Source organism: Ictalurus punctatus, chromosome 18 (assembly GCF_001660625.3).
Source record: "Ictalurus punctatus breed USDA103 chromosome 18, Coco_2.0, whole genome shotgun sequence".
In the NCBI taxonomy this organism is placed as follows: Eukaryota; Metazoa; Chordata; class Actinopteri; order Siluriformes; family Ictaluridae; genus Ictalurus; species Ictalurus punctatus.
Window position 1 is genome coordinate 15,571,372 of NC_030433.2, and position 15,210 is coordinate 15,586,581.

At 37.1% G+C, this 15,210-nt stretch overlaps 2 protein-coding genes across 3 annotated transcripts; one reads left to right on the forward strand and one right to left on the reverse strand.

Moving 5' to 3' along the window:
• Positions 1-1,039: 1,039 nt before the first annotated feature.
• Positions 1,040-4,618, reverse strand: ovol1b (ovo-like zinc finger 1b). Its single transcript, XM_017491993.3, has 4 exons — positions 4,384-4,618; positions 2,728-2,921; positions 1,995-2,208; positions 1,040-1,917 (listed from the first exon to the last, which is right to left on the reverse strand). Exons 1-4 carry the CDS (start codon positions 4,481-4,483, stop codon positions 1,598-1,600), a joined length of 828 nt encoding a protein of 275 aa, XP_017347482.1. The 5' UTR covers positions 4,484-4,618; the 3' UTR covers positions 1,040-1,597.
• Positions 4,619-8,369: 3,751 nt separating this feature from the next.
• On the forward strand, positions 8,370-15,153 carry fosl1b (FOS like 1, AP-1 transcription factor subunit b). 2 transcript variants are annotated; one of them, XM_017491842.3, is made up of 5 exons: positions 11,861-11,989; positions 12,747-12,997; positions 13,387-13,635; positions 14,072-14,179; positions 14,368-15,153. In XM_017491842.3, exons 2-5 carry the CDS (start codon positions 12,902-12,904, stop codon positions 14,503-14,505), a joined length of 591 nt encoding a protein of 196 aa, XP_017347331.1. In that variant the 5' UTR covers positions 11,861-11,989; positions 12,747-12,901; the 3' UTR covers positions 14,506-15,153. The 2 variants fall into 2 exon arrangements, 1 of the variants encoding a protein (XP_017347331.1); XR_006984050.1 differs by lacking the exons at positions 13,387-13,635; positions 14,072-14,179; positions 14,368-15,153 and adding an exon at positions 8,370-9,062 and having other exon boundaries at positions 10,428-11,989.
• The last annotated feature ends 57 nt before the right edge of the window (positions 15,154-15,210 follow it).

Here is a 15,210-nt window from a genome sequence, read left to right on the forward strand (position 1 = left end):
CGCGAAGTGACGTCATGATCACGCCCACTTTCCTTCTACGATAAAACAGCGCTATTAATTCAAACAAATGTATGACTGACTGAACCCTTTGGTTCTAACCACTATACATGGATATAGAATCCATTAAAGACATTAAATTATTCTTAAAGAGGGAATTGGTTTTTTGGTGTGTTTTTTTTTTGTTTGTTTGTTTGTTTGTTTTTTGGCGGGGTGGGGTATTGGAAAATATAATAACAAGAATGCAATTCCAGATCACCCCAGGGGTTTAGGCATGGGTTGGGGAAATGAATAAGTAACACCAGGAAATAATGGACAGGACAAGGTTGCATATGATCCTAACAGGCAATTGAAGGGATTTGACAGAACAAAAACAAAATCTTTTGCTAAATGCACTCGATATGATTAATGAAACCTGTGTGAATTTCAAACGAGTAATAAATATTATGCGAGGTCAGATTCGGCTGGCAAGACTTTTTTTTTAAACCCTGTGCTTATTTTCCACCCTGTGCCACACGCATGGCCACACCCACGATGACACTGTTTTTGTGCACATATTAAATAATATATATCTTTTGCATATATTCGAGAAAAATATGCAAAACAAAAAACCTAAAAAATTCTTAAGAGAACAGCTTCATGGAATTGACTTTCTCAGGTGGTCGATGGGAAATAAAATCAAATGATATAAGAGCTCCGTGTACCCATTATATTTTCAATAAAAGAACTATAGGCTTAGACTCACTGACATAGTGGCATGTCAATAATTAGGATGTTAACCTATAATCTCTAAGTACATACTCAAACACACCCAAAGATGGCTCCATGTCCTGATTTACAGACCCTTCCTTGTGTTGTCTTCTCTCAAAGTAATTTCCCAACAATAACTATCAGTATTTGCAACAGTTATCCCACAGGAAAATGTACATGATGGCTTGTCTGGTGATAATTTTATGGATTTTAAGATATTTAATGCCTCATTTTGTCCTTTGTCTTGCAACCTGGTCTTTAAAAGAGACTTCATGACAAGTTTCATATTTTGAAAAATAAACATATTTTATTTGCTAGTAGATATGGGGATTCAAAACCATCCCCAAACATTCAAGTACAGTGTAAAAAGAACGCTCTAAACATGCATTAGAGACCTAAAAGATCTAATAATGATTTGATCTGTGATAACCACATAAATAAAATTTAAGAGTAAAAGTGTGTAATACAGGAGACTAAATGTGATACACAAACTTCTGTGTGTACATTAAGGATAACAATGTGCAACAGCATATGTCTCCTTATCAATAGTATAATTGTTGTACAGTGACATTTGTACAAAGTATTTACATTTTATTATCTTAATCAATATGAAAGCAATACCTATCTTTATGGCAATTACACATAAAACATGACTTTACCTATCCATTCTTTAAAGTTAGAAGGGTGTCAGAGCACAGGGTACAACTTTTTGGTGCAAGTGTTGCTTAAAGGTTTTGCTCAGAACTGTGCTTGGTGGTGCTGGGATCTGAACTCTCAATTGTCTGATCTAAACCTCCATTGACCTCCTGATTTGAAATATGTTCCAGGTCATTTGTCATTTCAGCATTACTCAAACACCAGCATCGGCATCACTTAGAGAATGAGGAGAACAGGGTGACACACTTCCTCCTCGGTCTTGTGCCTTCCTTCTCCTGTTTTTGGATTTTGCTTTGGCAATCTTGCTGTTGGGATGTTTGACCTGGATGTGACTGCACAGACTGTCATGTGTCTGAGCAGTCAGGCCACACTCTTCACACACATACAGCTTGTCCCTGCGTTCCTTGTAGGCATACTGTTGGAAGACACCATGAACCTTTTTTAGGTGAGCCTCCAGGGAGCAGCGCTGAGTGAAGGCCTTCTCACACACAGTGCACTTAAAGGGCCGCACACCTGCAAGAGAAACTGTCTGGCTTAGACAAAGAGAGACAGGGAGAAGAAGAGATGGTAACATGTGATGACCGGCTCACCTGTATGGGTGCGCACGTGCCTCTTGAGGTCGAAAGCGTCATTGAAACCTTTCCCACAGTATTCACAAGAGTACCTCTTCAAGTCACTATGAGTCCTTAAATGACGTTTCATCACTCGGCCAAGACTAAAAGTCTTCTTGCATATTGGGCAGGAAAAAGGGGAATCTGATGTGGTTTGAGAGACATTCAATGCTTCATTATTCGCGTTGGCCATCTGCATAAATGAACGGAATCAAAAAAAGATTGAATTCAGTTTTATTTGTCTAGCACTTTTAACAATAGATATCACACAGCAGCAGAAATCCGGATGTAGATTTAGATCCCTAATGACAAGGAAAGGAAAACGGGAAAAACTCCCGGACATAACAAGAGGAAGAAATCTTTGGAGGAATCAGACTCAAAGTAAACCCATCTTCTTCCAGATAACACCAGATAGTGAGATAGAAATTATTCATATTTAACAACCGCATAGTGTAAAGTCAAATAATACCAGGTATGTTAAAATGACCTTCAGTATGAGCATATGGTGAATTAGATGTCCTGTGTTCATCCCATCACCTTTAGATTACTGTGGGGGTTTTTAGATACAAATGTACAGTATCCAAGTAAAATTATTTACTGAAGCAAAGGTGAGATTTGGGCTGAAAGAAAACAGAGACCATATCTCTAAAGTGTGGCAACAGGTCCAGTATTAGAATATTCTTTAATTTCCCGAAAATGTAATTAATCTGACCTTATTTTTGGAACAGATGAAAGGAGGCCTGTGTGAGCTCAACTCCTGCATGGCAGAGCAGGACAGCTGGGCAGTCGAGCTGTGAGATTGAGTGTGTGTTTGTGTGGTCTTGCTCTGTGGGGTGGAGGGACAGATGGGCAGCTCAGCAGGGCTGTGCTCACACTCTTCATGGCCATGATGAGTGAAGATACACACTGAAAAGCAAGCAAAATGGTCTATTACACCATCCAATTAAATAAGTACTAACAATTCCACCAATGGGTCAGGACCATGTCCTGCTCAGATTGCTGATTACCCATTTTCCAATACACTCAAACTGTGTAGTTATTTGAGAAGTTAAGTCAGGGAGCATGCAAATAACCAAACTGAACCAGTGACTCACTACTTACTGAGCTGGACACCCTTGAAGTACATCAATGAGCTCCATAAAATAAGTGCGGTTCATGCTCACATAATGAAGCCTATGCAAGGGATTTCAAAGGGAAAAGATTCACAGTGGCCATTTTCAACCCTGCCCTCACAGGGATCATCCTGAGAAGTTGCCATGGGCCTGAGATTATGCACAATGGGTATAGCTATAGCTCTTTGTACTGTCATTCCAAACTTTAGTGAAAAACAATTAATGGACCTTTTAAACAGTCACTGAAGGGACAAATTAATGGATACTTTGCTCCCTATATTCTTTGTGCTGTTATTTTGATTCCAAAAACTGCGACCAGACAGATTACTTATAAAAGTAGGTCAAGTTATACATATTAAACATAATAATAAACCAATCAATAGGAAACTGTACTCTATACAAGCATTATCTGATTAATTGTACTGACCTCAGAAACACTGTTTTTATTATAATATAGGACACTTTTTACTACATTTCTCCATCTTCCCCAGCTGAGACAGTTTTCCCAGCTCATCACTGAAACAATTCTTCTACTTAAATTGCATGAAAGGATAGAGTCTACTTTTCTAGACTTGACAAATTGTTTGCACTGGTTTCTTCCATCCAATACTGTTCTGATCTGTTCTGTCTAGTTAGTGTTCCCTATCCTGTGTATTTATCGGCCTGTGTATTTATTGTATATTCTGTATATTTTGTATCTCACATTTTCATCTATTTATTTAAAATGTACCATCCATTGTCCCCATCACGTCCATTCCTGAATAAACATTTCATACTAATGTATCTAGTATTACTAAGCATTTAGTAGTACTACTGCAGAGCTGTTGATCCTTTTGAAACAACTTCTATTCTGTTTAATGCTCAGCAAAACTTACTGCTTGCCAGCTGAAGTTACATACTCAACACTTATTAGGCTACAATTTATTTTATTTCACACTTACACTTATTTTATTTTAAATTATTATTATTTCATACTGAATGGCTAGTTTTGACTCCTATGACAAGTTCTCACTGTGCAGGGCGATGGAGCATGAATCACAAACCACGACCTCCTGTAAATGAACAAAAGCCCTAAACTAGACAACTGCATGGATCCTCTATTCAAGTACCTGTAAAGAACTTTATCTCCAGTGTTTTCATTCAGCACACAGGTCTAATCTCGAAAGACTTAAGAATTAATGAACATGAAGCCATATAAAAGTCATTTACATGGCAATATTTGCTTTGTGAACAATATAAACCATGTAAACACTCACCTGGTGTATAGATGTCTCCTCGCGCACAGTCAGGTATTTCATTCCATTTTTTCTTCCCGGAAGTGCTGCTCGTCTTTTTAACCAGAAACACTCGCGGCATTTTTGCTTTTTACAGGTTTCTTTGCTCAATAATATTTTCGTTTTAATTTCAATAAACCAAGTATTCCTGTTTTATCAACCTTTAAGCTGCTACCTGCCACATTTAACCCTGTTTTATATATATATATATATATATATTTTTTTATTATTATTATTATTATTATTTTGTTTAGTTCACTTTTACTTCACGCGTCCGACTGAACTAAACCGATTCATTTACCTAACATGGTGACCAGGTAAGTCTCGCGCGTGCGCGTTAAAGTAACGGTGCAGATCCGCTTAAGTATGTCAGTTACGCATCAAAACAAGGAAAATATTATACTATTCCTTAAAAAAATGATCTAAAAACGGCGGATTTTATTTGACCCACGCAAAAAAAAAATTAAGCAATTTAAAATAGGTAGCCTGTACTGCAGAGAAACCAAACTGGTCCTTTATGTGTCAGATTGTGTGAGGTGTGTGAACTGTTTGGCTCATGGGTGTGGACATGTTTAGAGTAATTACTGGGACAGTAGGCTTTGTTGAAGGAGTGAAATAAGAGTCGGTGGGCCTGAGGGTGTGGAAGGTTGGGGTTGAGGTGGGGTGTATGTCCTATTGCTTAAGTATAGACAGCAATTAGCATTTAAGGCAGACTTACTACACTGATGTAGTCATTCAGTGTGGCCTGGGGGGGATGAACAGATAATTTAATATGTTTGCACTTAACTACTTTAATGCTAAGGCTACAGGGTTGACACCTAACTAAGTATAGCACAATTTGGGTCATCTGGACTTACATAAGTACTGAGTTTTCATTAAAAACTATGTTTCATTCGACCGCCTGCAAATTCACAGCAATAATAAGGTCAGCTCAGTGTCTGTCCCACTTCTGGGCTGATTTAGAGTTTCGTGTGTCCTCATAAAAACTCTAATTTATTTTCTTTTATTTCTGTATATGTTATTACTTGTCATGTTTAATTATTTTATTATTTAGTGTTATTTCATAATTTATTATATTATTTCTTTTTATTTTATATAGTTACAAATAATTGTTTTTTTTAACAGGTTTTGCCCAGATGGTTTATTTTCTCCAGGTTTATTTTTCACAGTTTTGTCTGTAGCTCTGTATGCAAATAAGAAGGGACTCATTGCTCTCTTTGAGCTCTGATAAGGTTTATTCAGGTAGAACAATGGGCCTAAGCCATTAACAGCTCCAAAAGCAGACACACTCACTCATTCACACACACACACACACACACACACACCCCTTCCCCAATTTGTACAAAAATAAACCCAAACATTACACACTGTACTGGGGTAAACAGGATACAGTAAACACATTGAAAACTGTTCATTAATGTACCATTGATAACCATGGCTAATATTTTTATTTCCACATACACACATTTTTGTGTATTATATGTTTATAAACCCATTCCATGAAATAGCCTAGAATCTAACATCTACTGGCTTCTGGAGACTTCTGTGTGATTTATTTTTTGAGGTATTGAATAAATAAAACATCAAATCTGTGTTGTTCCAGATGTTAATCATTAATCAGGTATTAATCATGTATCTTTTGGAGACTCTACTTAGGACGGCACATACATAAAGATCATATTAATGTACTCAGGGTGGTAAATGTATTGCATTTCTAGTTCACATAAAAATAAAAACTTGTAAAAAATGTACATTGTACATACTATGTACATTATATTAATGGTCACATAATTTGGAACTTGTCTAGAACATTGCAACATAGTCATATAGCTCTGAAAATCAGCGGCATGTCCAGGTTTTTGTACAGTACATAGGGGGGTAAAGGAGGGGCACAGCCTCATAATGTATAGATGGATCTGCAGAATGTCGTATTTGTTCCACAATGCAAAAATGACAAAGATATTGCTGATTTGGCTGCACATAGTTGCTCTTATACCCACAGTGATTATTTAAATCAACAAGATCCACCCTGTCTCATCCCTGTGGCTATACCACAGCTGGTTTGTCAGTATACAGTCAATTATATTCTATGACATGGATGACTGCAGGTTTATTCCAGTACAATAATATATACAATGTGATTTAAACAACAATAATTATTTTCGTTGTAGTTATCTTGGGGTCGATAAGCATTACAGACGTCTGTCGTGACTAAATGCTCTTTTTATTATTATTATTATTATTATTATTATTATTATTATTATTATTATTATTATTCAATGCCACAAGAGCAAGAGGTATTGCACAGTCACATTATTTACAACATTAATGCTACTAGACAAACATTCTTAAACGTTTCTTTAAAAGATTACATGTTTTTAGTGCTTTTTTTAAATAATTAACTCCAAAAGGCTTATGTATAATTCAGTCATTTATAAAATGTAGAAAATTTAGTAATGTAGAATTAATAAAATACAGAAAATTATTTACCAAATAAAATAAATAACTGCACAATGTATTGTTGTTTACTTGTTGTTTTATTATTGTTGTGGGTCAGTAAGAAAACATGGTGGAATCAATGGGTGCAACTACGGAAGCGGCCATACATTATAATTTCCACCCCTGTTGTTTTCTCGTGATCTCGACTTAATTTTTCTGTGTACTGGACATCCATCGTCCCGAAGTCAATTGGGTTTTTGAATGGGTTTTTGGTTAAATGACTGAATAAGGTCTGTGGTTAACACAAGCTCAAGAAATGTTCACGTTTTATACTACGACATAAAATATATCAGTAATACCCCACTCAGGATTTTTTTAAAGCTTTTAAGTGTCTTGAAAAAGACGGTTGCTAACAAGTAGCTAAATTGGACTACAGAGGTTGTCGGGGAAATTAAACGTCATCACGCCAAACAGGAAACATTCTCTACTATAGCCTTGTTGTGTTTATACTCGCGATCTTGCAACTCAAATTTTCAAACTTGTAGATCTATCAATTTATAGTATTTTCCAAGCGTATTGTTTTTAAAAAAATTAATAAAATAAATAAAGATTGAAGGAATTTACAGAAACGTAGTGGTTGTGATGTTTAAGTCATACGACCTTGGTGTAGTTTGTTTATAGCATTAGCTTTTACTTCTTTCGATTATATTTAGGCTTCAAATTTCATATAAGTTTTGTTCATTTGTGAAGATTATCTTAATGAATGAAACATATAAGAATCAAACGTTAGTTGGTCACAGTTTATCTTCTGCAATAATCCAAAAGCCAATGGAAAAACCCTATTTGCTTTTTGTGGAGGGAATGATGATGCTTATTTCTGGAGTGGCCTACAAAAATACGTCATCTCTGCAGGACTGACGACTTCCACATTAGTGTCCCGACACCTGACGAAGGGACATCCCTCTCTCTTAATGCGGAGATAAGGTCCATCTCTACAGCGGGAAGTTATTACACTTATGATCGCAAAGATGCCAACGTGCATGTAACACTAGTCCCGTTCACAAAACGAGAGGTTTTCTCGCAATAAAATCATCATGAGAAAACAGTTATTGGTTATGTCGAGATCACAAGGAAACAACAGAAGAAAAAAAAAAAAAAACTAACAATGCATGGCCGTTTAGGGCTTCCATAAGTAACGTCTGTAGTTGACGGTAAACTTGTTAAAATCTAACAGCCTGCACAATATGCGATTATACAACAATATAATATGTAACGATAAACTTTTCAGTGGCTACAAACATTTTTTTTTTGTAGCAACAAAATACACCGGATGCGCATTCTTTTCTGTTCATTTTCTAGAAGTAGAGTTTTTAAAAACCTTGCTGTGTTTTTTTTTTTAGTTAATTAAGAGAAGGTAAACCGCCATCTTGCTCCGATTAAAGTCACTTGAACGCACATGACATCGTAATTATGACGTCCCAACTCGTAAATACGAACTTCCCAGGCGGAAATGAACAGTGAGTCACTAGGAGGCATGGCGTAATCAAATTACAGGGACAGACTACAGATTTGGACCAACGCGCTTTCCGTACTAATGGGAGTAAAGAACAATATGGCAGCGTCCTGGTGATCTGTCTTAGCTAAAATATAGGTGCACAGAAACTGCCACTATCTCTTATGGACAGTTAATTGGAGTTCAGAGTTCAACCAATTGGAGTATAAAAATACTGTACTTTTAAATATCTAACCGAGCGTCATGGCGTCTCAGTGTGTATTATTTACAGCTCGGGCTATCTTCATTGCACCCCATCGGGTGACCTGTATACAGCATTTCCGCGCTGTTCTGCCTCTGTCCAGGCGGTATGTGGGAAGTATCAAAAATCCCAGAATCTTGAATCCATTGAACTGCATATCATTGAAATCTCATGTAAGGTTACTCCCCGTTCAACCACTTCGGAGTTCCCATTCCGCCGTGGTGAGAGATGTGGTGCTGTTCGAGCATGACCGAAGCCGCTTCTTCAGGCTCCTGGCTCTGTTTTGTGGAGGTCAGTTTCTGTTCTGGAGCTATCTGGCCTATTTTGCGTTCACAGGACTTCGAGACACGAGAAAGAGCAGCAAAGAGCCTCAAAATGTCAGGACGGAAATGGGACTTTTTAGCTTTGATATAAACCTTGGATCCAATACCTGGAGATATGGATTCACTCTCGGCTGTCTTATTATAGGTAAGTGTTCTGCCAATCCTACTCAGGATCCCACATGTATTTATCGCTTAAAAGTGATAATATCAGGTGTATGCGCACTCCACTCCCACCTGTGCACATACACCTGATACTATCACTTTTAAGGTCTGTTTGTTTAATAAATATTGTGTATATTGCTGATGATTCAAATGAAAATAACGTTTTGGACATTTTTAGAATTATTATCACAATCTCTTTTCAGGGGAAATAATACATGTGCAGTCTCTACAAGTCACCAAATGATGCTGTAGACAAACAGTAATTACAAACAGTAATTACTAAAACAGGACAATAGGCACAGTCACTTACTGTGCCTATTGTCCTGTTTTAGTAATTACTGTACTGTCTTGTGTTGTTAGCACACATTTGCACGTGCATTTATGTAAAAATGTGTAGATCTTATTTAGTTCTGTGTCGTCTCATGTGGTCAGTGTCTTGTTTTATGTAGCACCATGGTCCTGGAGGAACGTTGTTTCGGTTCACTGTGTACTGTACAAGCTGTATATGGTTGAAATTACAATAAAGCCACTTGGACTTGAATGTTACATGAAGAAGGAAGATTTTATGAAGACAACTGTAACATTGAGTTTTATTAGAATATAAAGCATTTATTAAAAATGATCGATTATAGTGTATTTCTTGTAAAAGAAAGATGGACTCTCTTTGGTCATGGCAACACAAAGAATTTAGATATTTACAGTATACTGTAATTTCTGTATAGAAAGCAGGCAAAATGAAGCAGTGGTAGTGTGTATTTGGGAAATGGACATGAAGGAAATGGTTATGGATAGAATATCTCTCTTTTATTACTTGTAAATATAGCCACAATGAGAGGTTAAAATAAAGAACAAAGTGTACATGTGGGACAACTGTGGGGCAAACACTGGTAATCAGTGATTGTTTGTTTGGAACAATGGTGAGCATTGGGCTGTTGGGAACTATGTTGATCAATGATTTCTCGTTGGAAACATAGGCTCATGCAAGAGGAACTCAGTTGAGATTTACACACCAAACCTGCTCTCTCAACTTGTTCAACCAGCAGCTGTACAGAACAGTTTTCTAACATCTGTTCAGAAATGTCACTAGATTTGTCACTAGACTCTTAACCTTGATAATTGTATATTAAAAGTCAGCAAATCTAGTGAAAAACTCACTAAAATTTAATAAATCCATAATTAACATAAAATATACATTGGATATCTATAATGAAATCATGAAGATTAACAACGCTTTTACTTTTATACAAATATCCTTGACAGTCTGTGTAGGAACTTGACTGTTCCTTACTCTTATAAAGTACTAAACCTTCTCACCACAGGTCTCATCTCTGTTTTACTCTGCCATTAGGAGGAGGAATTGTTGGACTGGGCATGTTGTTCAGCCGTCGCTCTGTGAGCCGTGTGGTCCTGCATAAGGGAGGTGGAAAGGTGACCGTGTGTACCCAGTCACCCCTAGGAGTGAGCAATGCCTGGCATCTAACTGTACCTTTGAATCAAGTGGCTTGTCACGCACACAGGCAGGAATCACCCTCCTTCATCCCTCTCAAAGTAAAAAATCATAAGTTCTATTTCCTTTTGGACAAGGAAGGGAACCTGACCAATCCGAAACTGTTTGATGTCACTGTTGGTGCCTACAGACCATTATAGTGTCCTGCCACCTGCATGGTTAAAAACTATATAGATGTTTTACTTCTGATGAAAGTTTCTTATAGACTTTTTCATTTGAACCTTTGTACACACATGTGGCAAGTAATAAAAGCTTAAATAGCAATAACATGATTTTGATGTATTACTCATTTACATTACATCAGTGTCCTGACTCACAAATTCAAATAGCAACATGTCGATTTTTTTCTAATGATAAATAGAGGTTTGAGGAGGAGAAAATAAATGTTTCATTAATCAAGATGGTGAACTGATTTATTTTACACTTACTGATAATTGTATATGTGGACTTAGTATGATGTAAATGTATTACATTTCAAGTAATCACTTTTCATTTATTATAAAAGCAAGTAAACTAGAGAGGAAGTTGTCTGTTATAAATAGATGCAGATGGCACATTTGTATTTATTAAATAATACACATTCTGTACTCTTTTGGTGCTTAGTAAAGCACTAAGCCTTGAGTGATTCATATAGAGCAGACTGTTTTTTTCCCACTTGTTATTCACATGAAATGTTCACTGCCCAAGGAGATTTAAATGATAATCAAGATGTGGAGAAGGCTGTGTAAGCAGGTTGTATTACTAATACTACAGGGAAGAAGGTGCTTTCATGAAAATCATAAAATGAATGACTAATTCACATTTGTTACCAAACAGGTCAAATATGCAGGATTAGTACAAAAACAAGTGTAACACCACATAATAACCATTTGGACATCAGCGAGAAAGTCTAAACTACTTGGACACAAGACAGGGCCTGATCAACTCCGAATGGTTCACCTGGACAAGGGTGTCTGATTCTGAAAGCCCAGAAACAATTGATGACCCCAGGTTACATCAGTGATTATGATGATGTCCATGTGCATCACGAGATGTAATATAAAACCATAATCATGTAGATTCCTGACCAGCATTTTTACTTTGTAGCTCTGGTCAAGTAATACAGAGGCAGAACATTTCTTTCACCTGCATCCTGAAAGATGACAAATTACCATTTAAAAAAAAAAAAAAAAAACTTGTGGGTGACATTAAGTTGATCAGCTCAGTAGTGGACAGGAGTGACTAAACTGGTGCAGAAATATTACACACAGTTTTGAAAACTGAATCAGGTGGCCTGAAGCTAAATCTAATTTTTATTGTCGCTGATATGAGTCACAACTTCTGACAAAGACAACAAAGCAGAGGCTGAATGCCACTTGAGGCATGGAGGAACAGAAAGAGAACAGGGTGGCTGTGGACATCAGGTAGATATCAAATATCGAAAAACAAAAACAATTCTAATTATATAAAAAGAAAAGAAAAACGATTAGGGCGAAGAAATTTGAGCTAGCTATCCTATTAGCTGAACTGATTCTCTACGCCCTAGGAAATGCAGCGTTCAAGTTCAGTTTTAAACTGCTGTGTATACGCGATTTAGTTTAACAGAGTAATCAAATTAACAGCAGGTTAGTCATTAGTCAGTGGGGAAAATTAAACTAAGCTTGAACTACCTACGTCTGAAAGGTTTAGCACTCTAGCTAAATGTGGGGAAAAAGCGAAATGATGTTAATACGGAAGAGAGAAGAACAAATATCGGCGCCATTTATATGAATCATCTGAGGGACCACAATGGAATGTATTCAGTGTAGTGTTATTGACCAACCGTCAGATATTTGTATAGAAATTGACAAATTAAATAAAATACACAACAAATGTAGAGTTAATAGACAAATACAGTGAAGCCAAACAATTCAGAGTTGTTTAAAATTATTTCCTTTATTTGTGCTATATGTAATATTTTGCTGATTTTAACCTTGATGTGGACCGAAAAGTTGAAGGCAGTTGGAAACCATATGCACTTCGTTTGTTTATTTTGACCTGAAACATTATGTGAAGGCGATAATATAGCTCTTTTTGGACAGGGATAGGGTATCACGTACTCAAGAGGGAAAGGGAGGGACTGAAACACACTAGTGTAGTGAAATATGGATTGAATCACGTGCTTTACTTTCATCCCTGTAGGAGCGCGTGGAGTCGTTTGAATTCACCCTGTGGCGCGAGGGATTTCAGTTCAGGAGTTGATGAGATGAAAATGTGCGATTTTAGAGGGGGAAAACCCGGACGATCTAAATGATTGGGTTTGACGGTCATGATAATCCTGGAGAACATTTGGAGAGATGTATCAAAGCCACGGGAGTGCAGCTTTCACTTACGGACTTTTTACAGACATGGCAGCACGACTGGAGCTGAACACCACCACCCAAATGCACAAGGTTCGTTAAACTAATTGAACAAATGTAAATGGAACTAAAGTGGAGGGGGAAACAGATGCTTTAGTAATAGCATGCGATATAGAAAGGCAACAAGTAAAACAACCAATACATAGCTAAAGTGAGAAGACAATGACATTTAGCGAATAAAATACTCCCTGTGTAGTTATTTTCAACCAGCTCATTAATTAGGCTATGTATGAATCAGTATTCTTATGCTCCTAATCATAGCCCTACCTCTTAACACTCCCACTCTTTGGTTTTTCTTCTTCTTCTTCTTCTTCTTCTTCTTCTTCTTCTTCTTCTTCTTATTTAGAATTTGTTTTTAAAGTTTGTATTTTTATTTATTTATTTATTTATTTATTTATTGCTTCCGTCACAATATTTTGCAGAAGATCACAGATGCAGTCACATCTAGCTCCAATGCTGACTCTGTCACCTCCAGGCCAGATGATGAGTGGCTTCTTGAGTCTTCTCTTGTCTCAGAAGCAGAGTGCATCTGGGACACCATGGCCTCCTTTTTGCCCTCTTCACTGCCAAACTGTCCATGTCTCCTGTCACAGTGTTTCAATCCAGAGCTACTCCATTCTGCGACAAAAGGCAGATCTCAGGATCCAGACAAAGAACACAGCAACCAACCTGTAAGTTGTAGATTCGTTTGTAGATATAAATATTCTGGTTTAACCTCCTAAACAGTGGAAGCAGGGACGAGGCTGTTCATTTGACTCATCCCGTTATGGTAAAGAGGGCTGTGTGATTCACACCTTAGTCATATAGGATCTCATAGGGTGAGTCAGTGTAGTAATATTCGCGCGGGACTCAGAAAGCACACACTCAAACCAGATTGTAAATCTGGCCATTGATGAGTAAGAGGAGTAATATTTGGGGAAATCTGTGTGCTGTACAGTTATCTCCCACAAGATGGCAGTATCATCATTTGCTTGATCCTGCCATATTGCTTATGTAAATGTGGGAGAAGGTTTGGGAGAATTACATCATGAACTTTTATGTTCTTATTTTTAAAATAGAGTTATTCTGTACAATTAACCGTTATTCTTGCCTCTGAATCACTTCTAGAAATCCATTGAGGAGTGTGAGAGGAGGAGAGCCCGCAGGGAAAGGAACAGAATAGCAGCTGCTAGATGTCGGGATCGTCGACGCATGCTTACGGACACATTACAAAACGTGAGTCTCATGGATAGCAATTGTGATTTCAAAATTGGATTATTTACTGGCTTGTAACTAATAATAAAGTATTACCATTTAACCATTTGTTCCATCCTGGCGCTAGATTTAATGTAATACTTATTTCTCTCATGATACATGACACTGGAATCTATATGTACTGCTAAACTCTTCTTTTTGACCTTTAGGAGACTGAGCAGTTGGAGCGTGTGAAGGCTCAGCTGGAGGCAGAGATTGCTGGGCTGGAGAGGGAGAAAGAAAGGCTGGAGTTAGTTCTGGAGGCCCATAAGCCTGTCTGTAAGATGGATGGCTCTAATCCTGAATAACCATCAACCCTGAACAAGTTCAGAACTGAGTCTGCAGGTTCAGATCAGTCCTGACAGTTGATATTTTAGTTTAAGAAAGCTGAAAGGCAATTATGTTACCATGTTAAACATAAGCAACATTACATTTTGCATGTTGTTCACAAATAGTACTGAATAGTAAATTTTTTTATAGAATTCCTATTTTTCATTCTAAACTGTTTAGAAATTAAATAATCAAACTCTTAGCCACCCCAGTGAGCATGAAGTTGTATTATAAATAGTCAGCATGGCCTGACATAAAATGACCTATAAAAATGTCCCATAAAAAAGCAATTGGTTTGTTCTTTGTGGGGTTTTTTTTGGTCCATATGAACTTTGATGTCTTGTGTAGACCACACAGTCACACTTATCTGTGTCCATATTCACATCTATTAAAAAACCCTTTTACTCCAGACATTGCATGAACCTTTGGCAAAAACACTTTTCTGAATGTTTTTGTGCTCACTGGGACCCAGTTGTAGGCCCTATGTCTTGCCTGGTGCTGGAAAAAAAAACCTTTATTAATGCATAACCACAATAGAAAATAACATGTACAAATTCTGCAACATAACACAGATGTGGCCAGTAACTTATGTCATTGAAACACAATAAAGATTCTTAGTGAACGTATTAGATTGTGACTGGATCATTTCCTTAAATCGTTCATTTGAATTAATGGAATTCTTT

Excerpts from the sequence above, each read along its gene's own strand:
- ovol1b (XM_017491993.3), bottom strand. The coding sequence starts at position 4,483 with ATGCCGCGAGTGTTTCTGGTTAAAAAGACGAGCAGCACTTCCGGGAAG. Across the intron at positions 2,922-4,383 it reads AGGAGACATCTATACACCAG|TGTGTATCTTCACTCATCAT; the intron begins GTGAGTGTTTAC and ends CTTGCTTTTCAG. Across the intron at positions 1,918-1,994 it reads GCACGTGCGCACCCATACAG|GTGTGCGGCCCTTTAAGTGC; the intron begins GTGAGCCGGTCA and ends TTTCTCTTGCAG.
- fosl1b (XM_017491842.3), top strand. The coding sequence starts at position 12,902 with ATGTATCAAAGCCACGGGAGTGCAGCTTTCACTTACGGACTTTTTACA. Across the intron at positions 12,998-13,386 it reads CCACCACCCAAATGCACAAG|AAGATCACAGATGCAGTCAC; the intron begins GTTCGTTAAACT and ends AATATTTTGCAG. Across the intron at positions 14,180-14,367 it reads TTACGGACACATTACAAAAC|GAGACTGAGCAGTTGGAGCG; the intron begins GTGAGTCTCATG and ends TTTGACCTTTAG.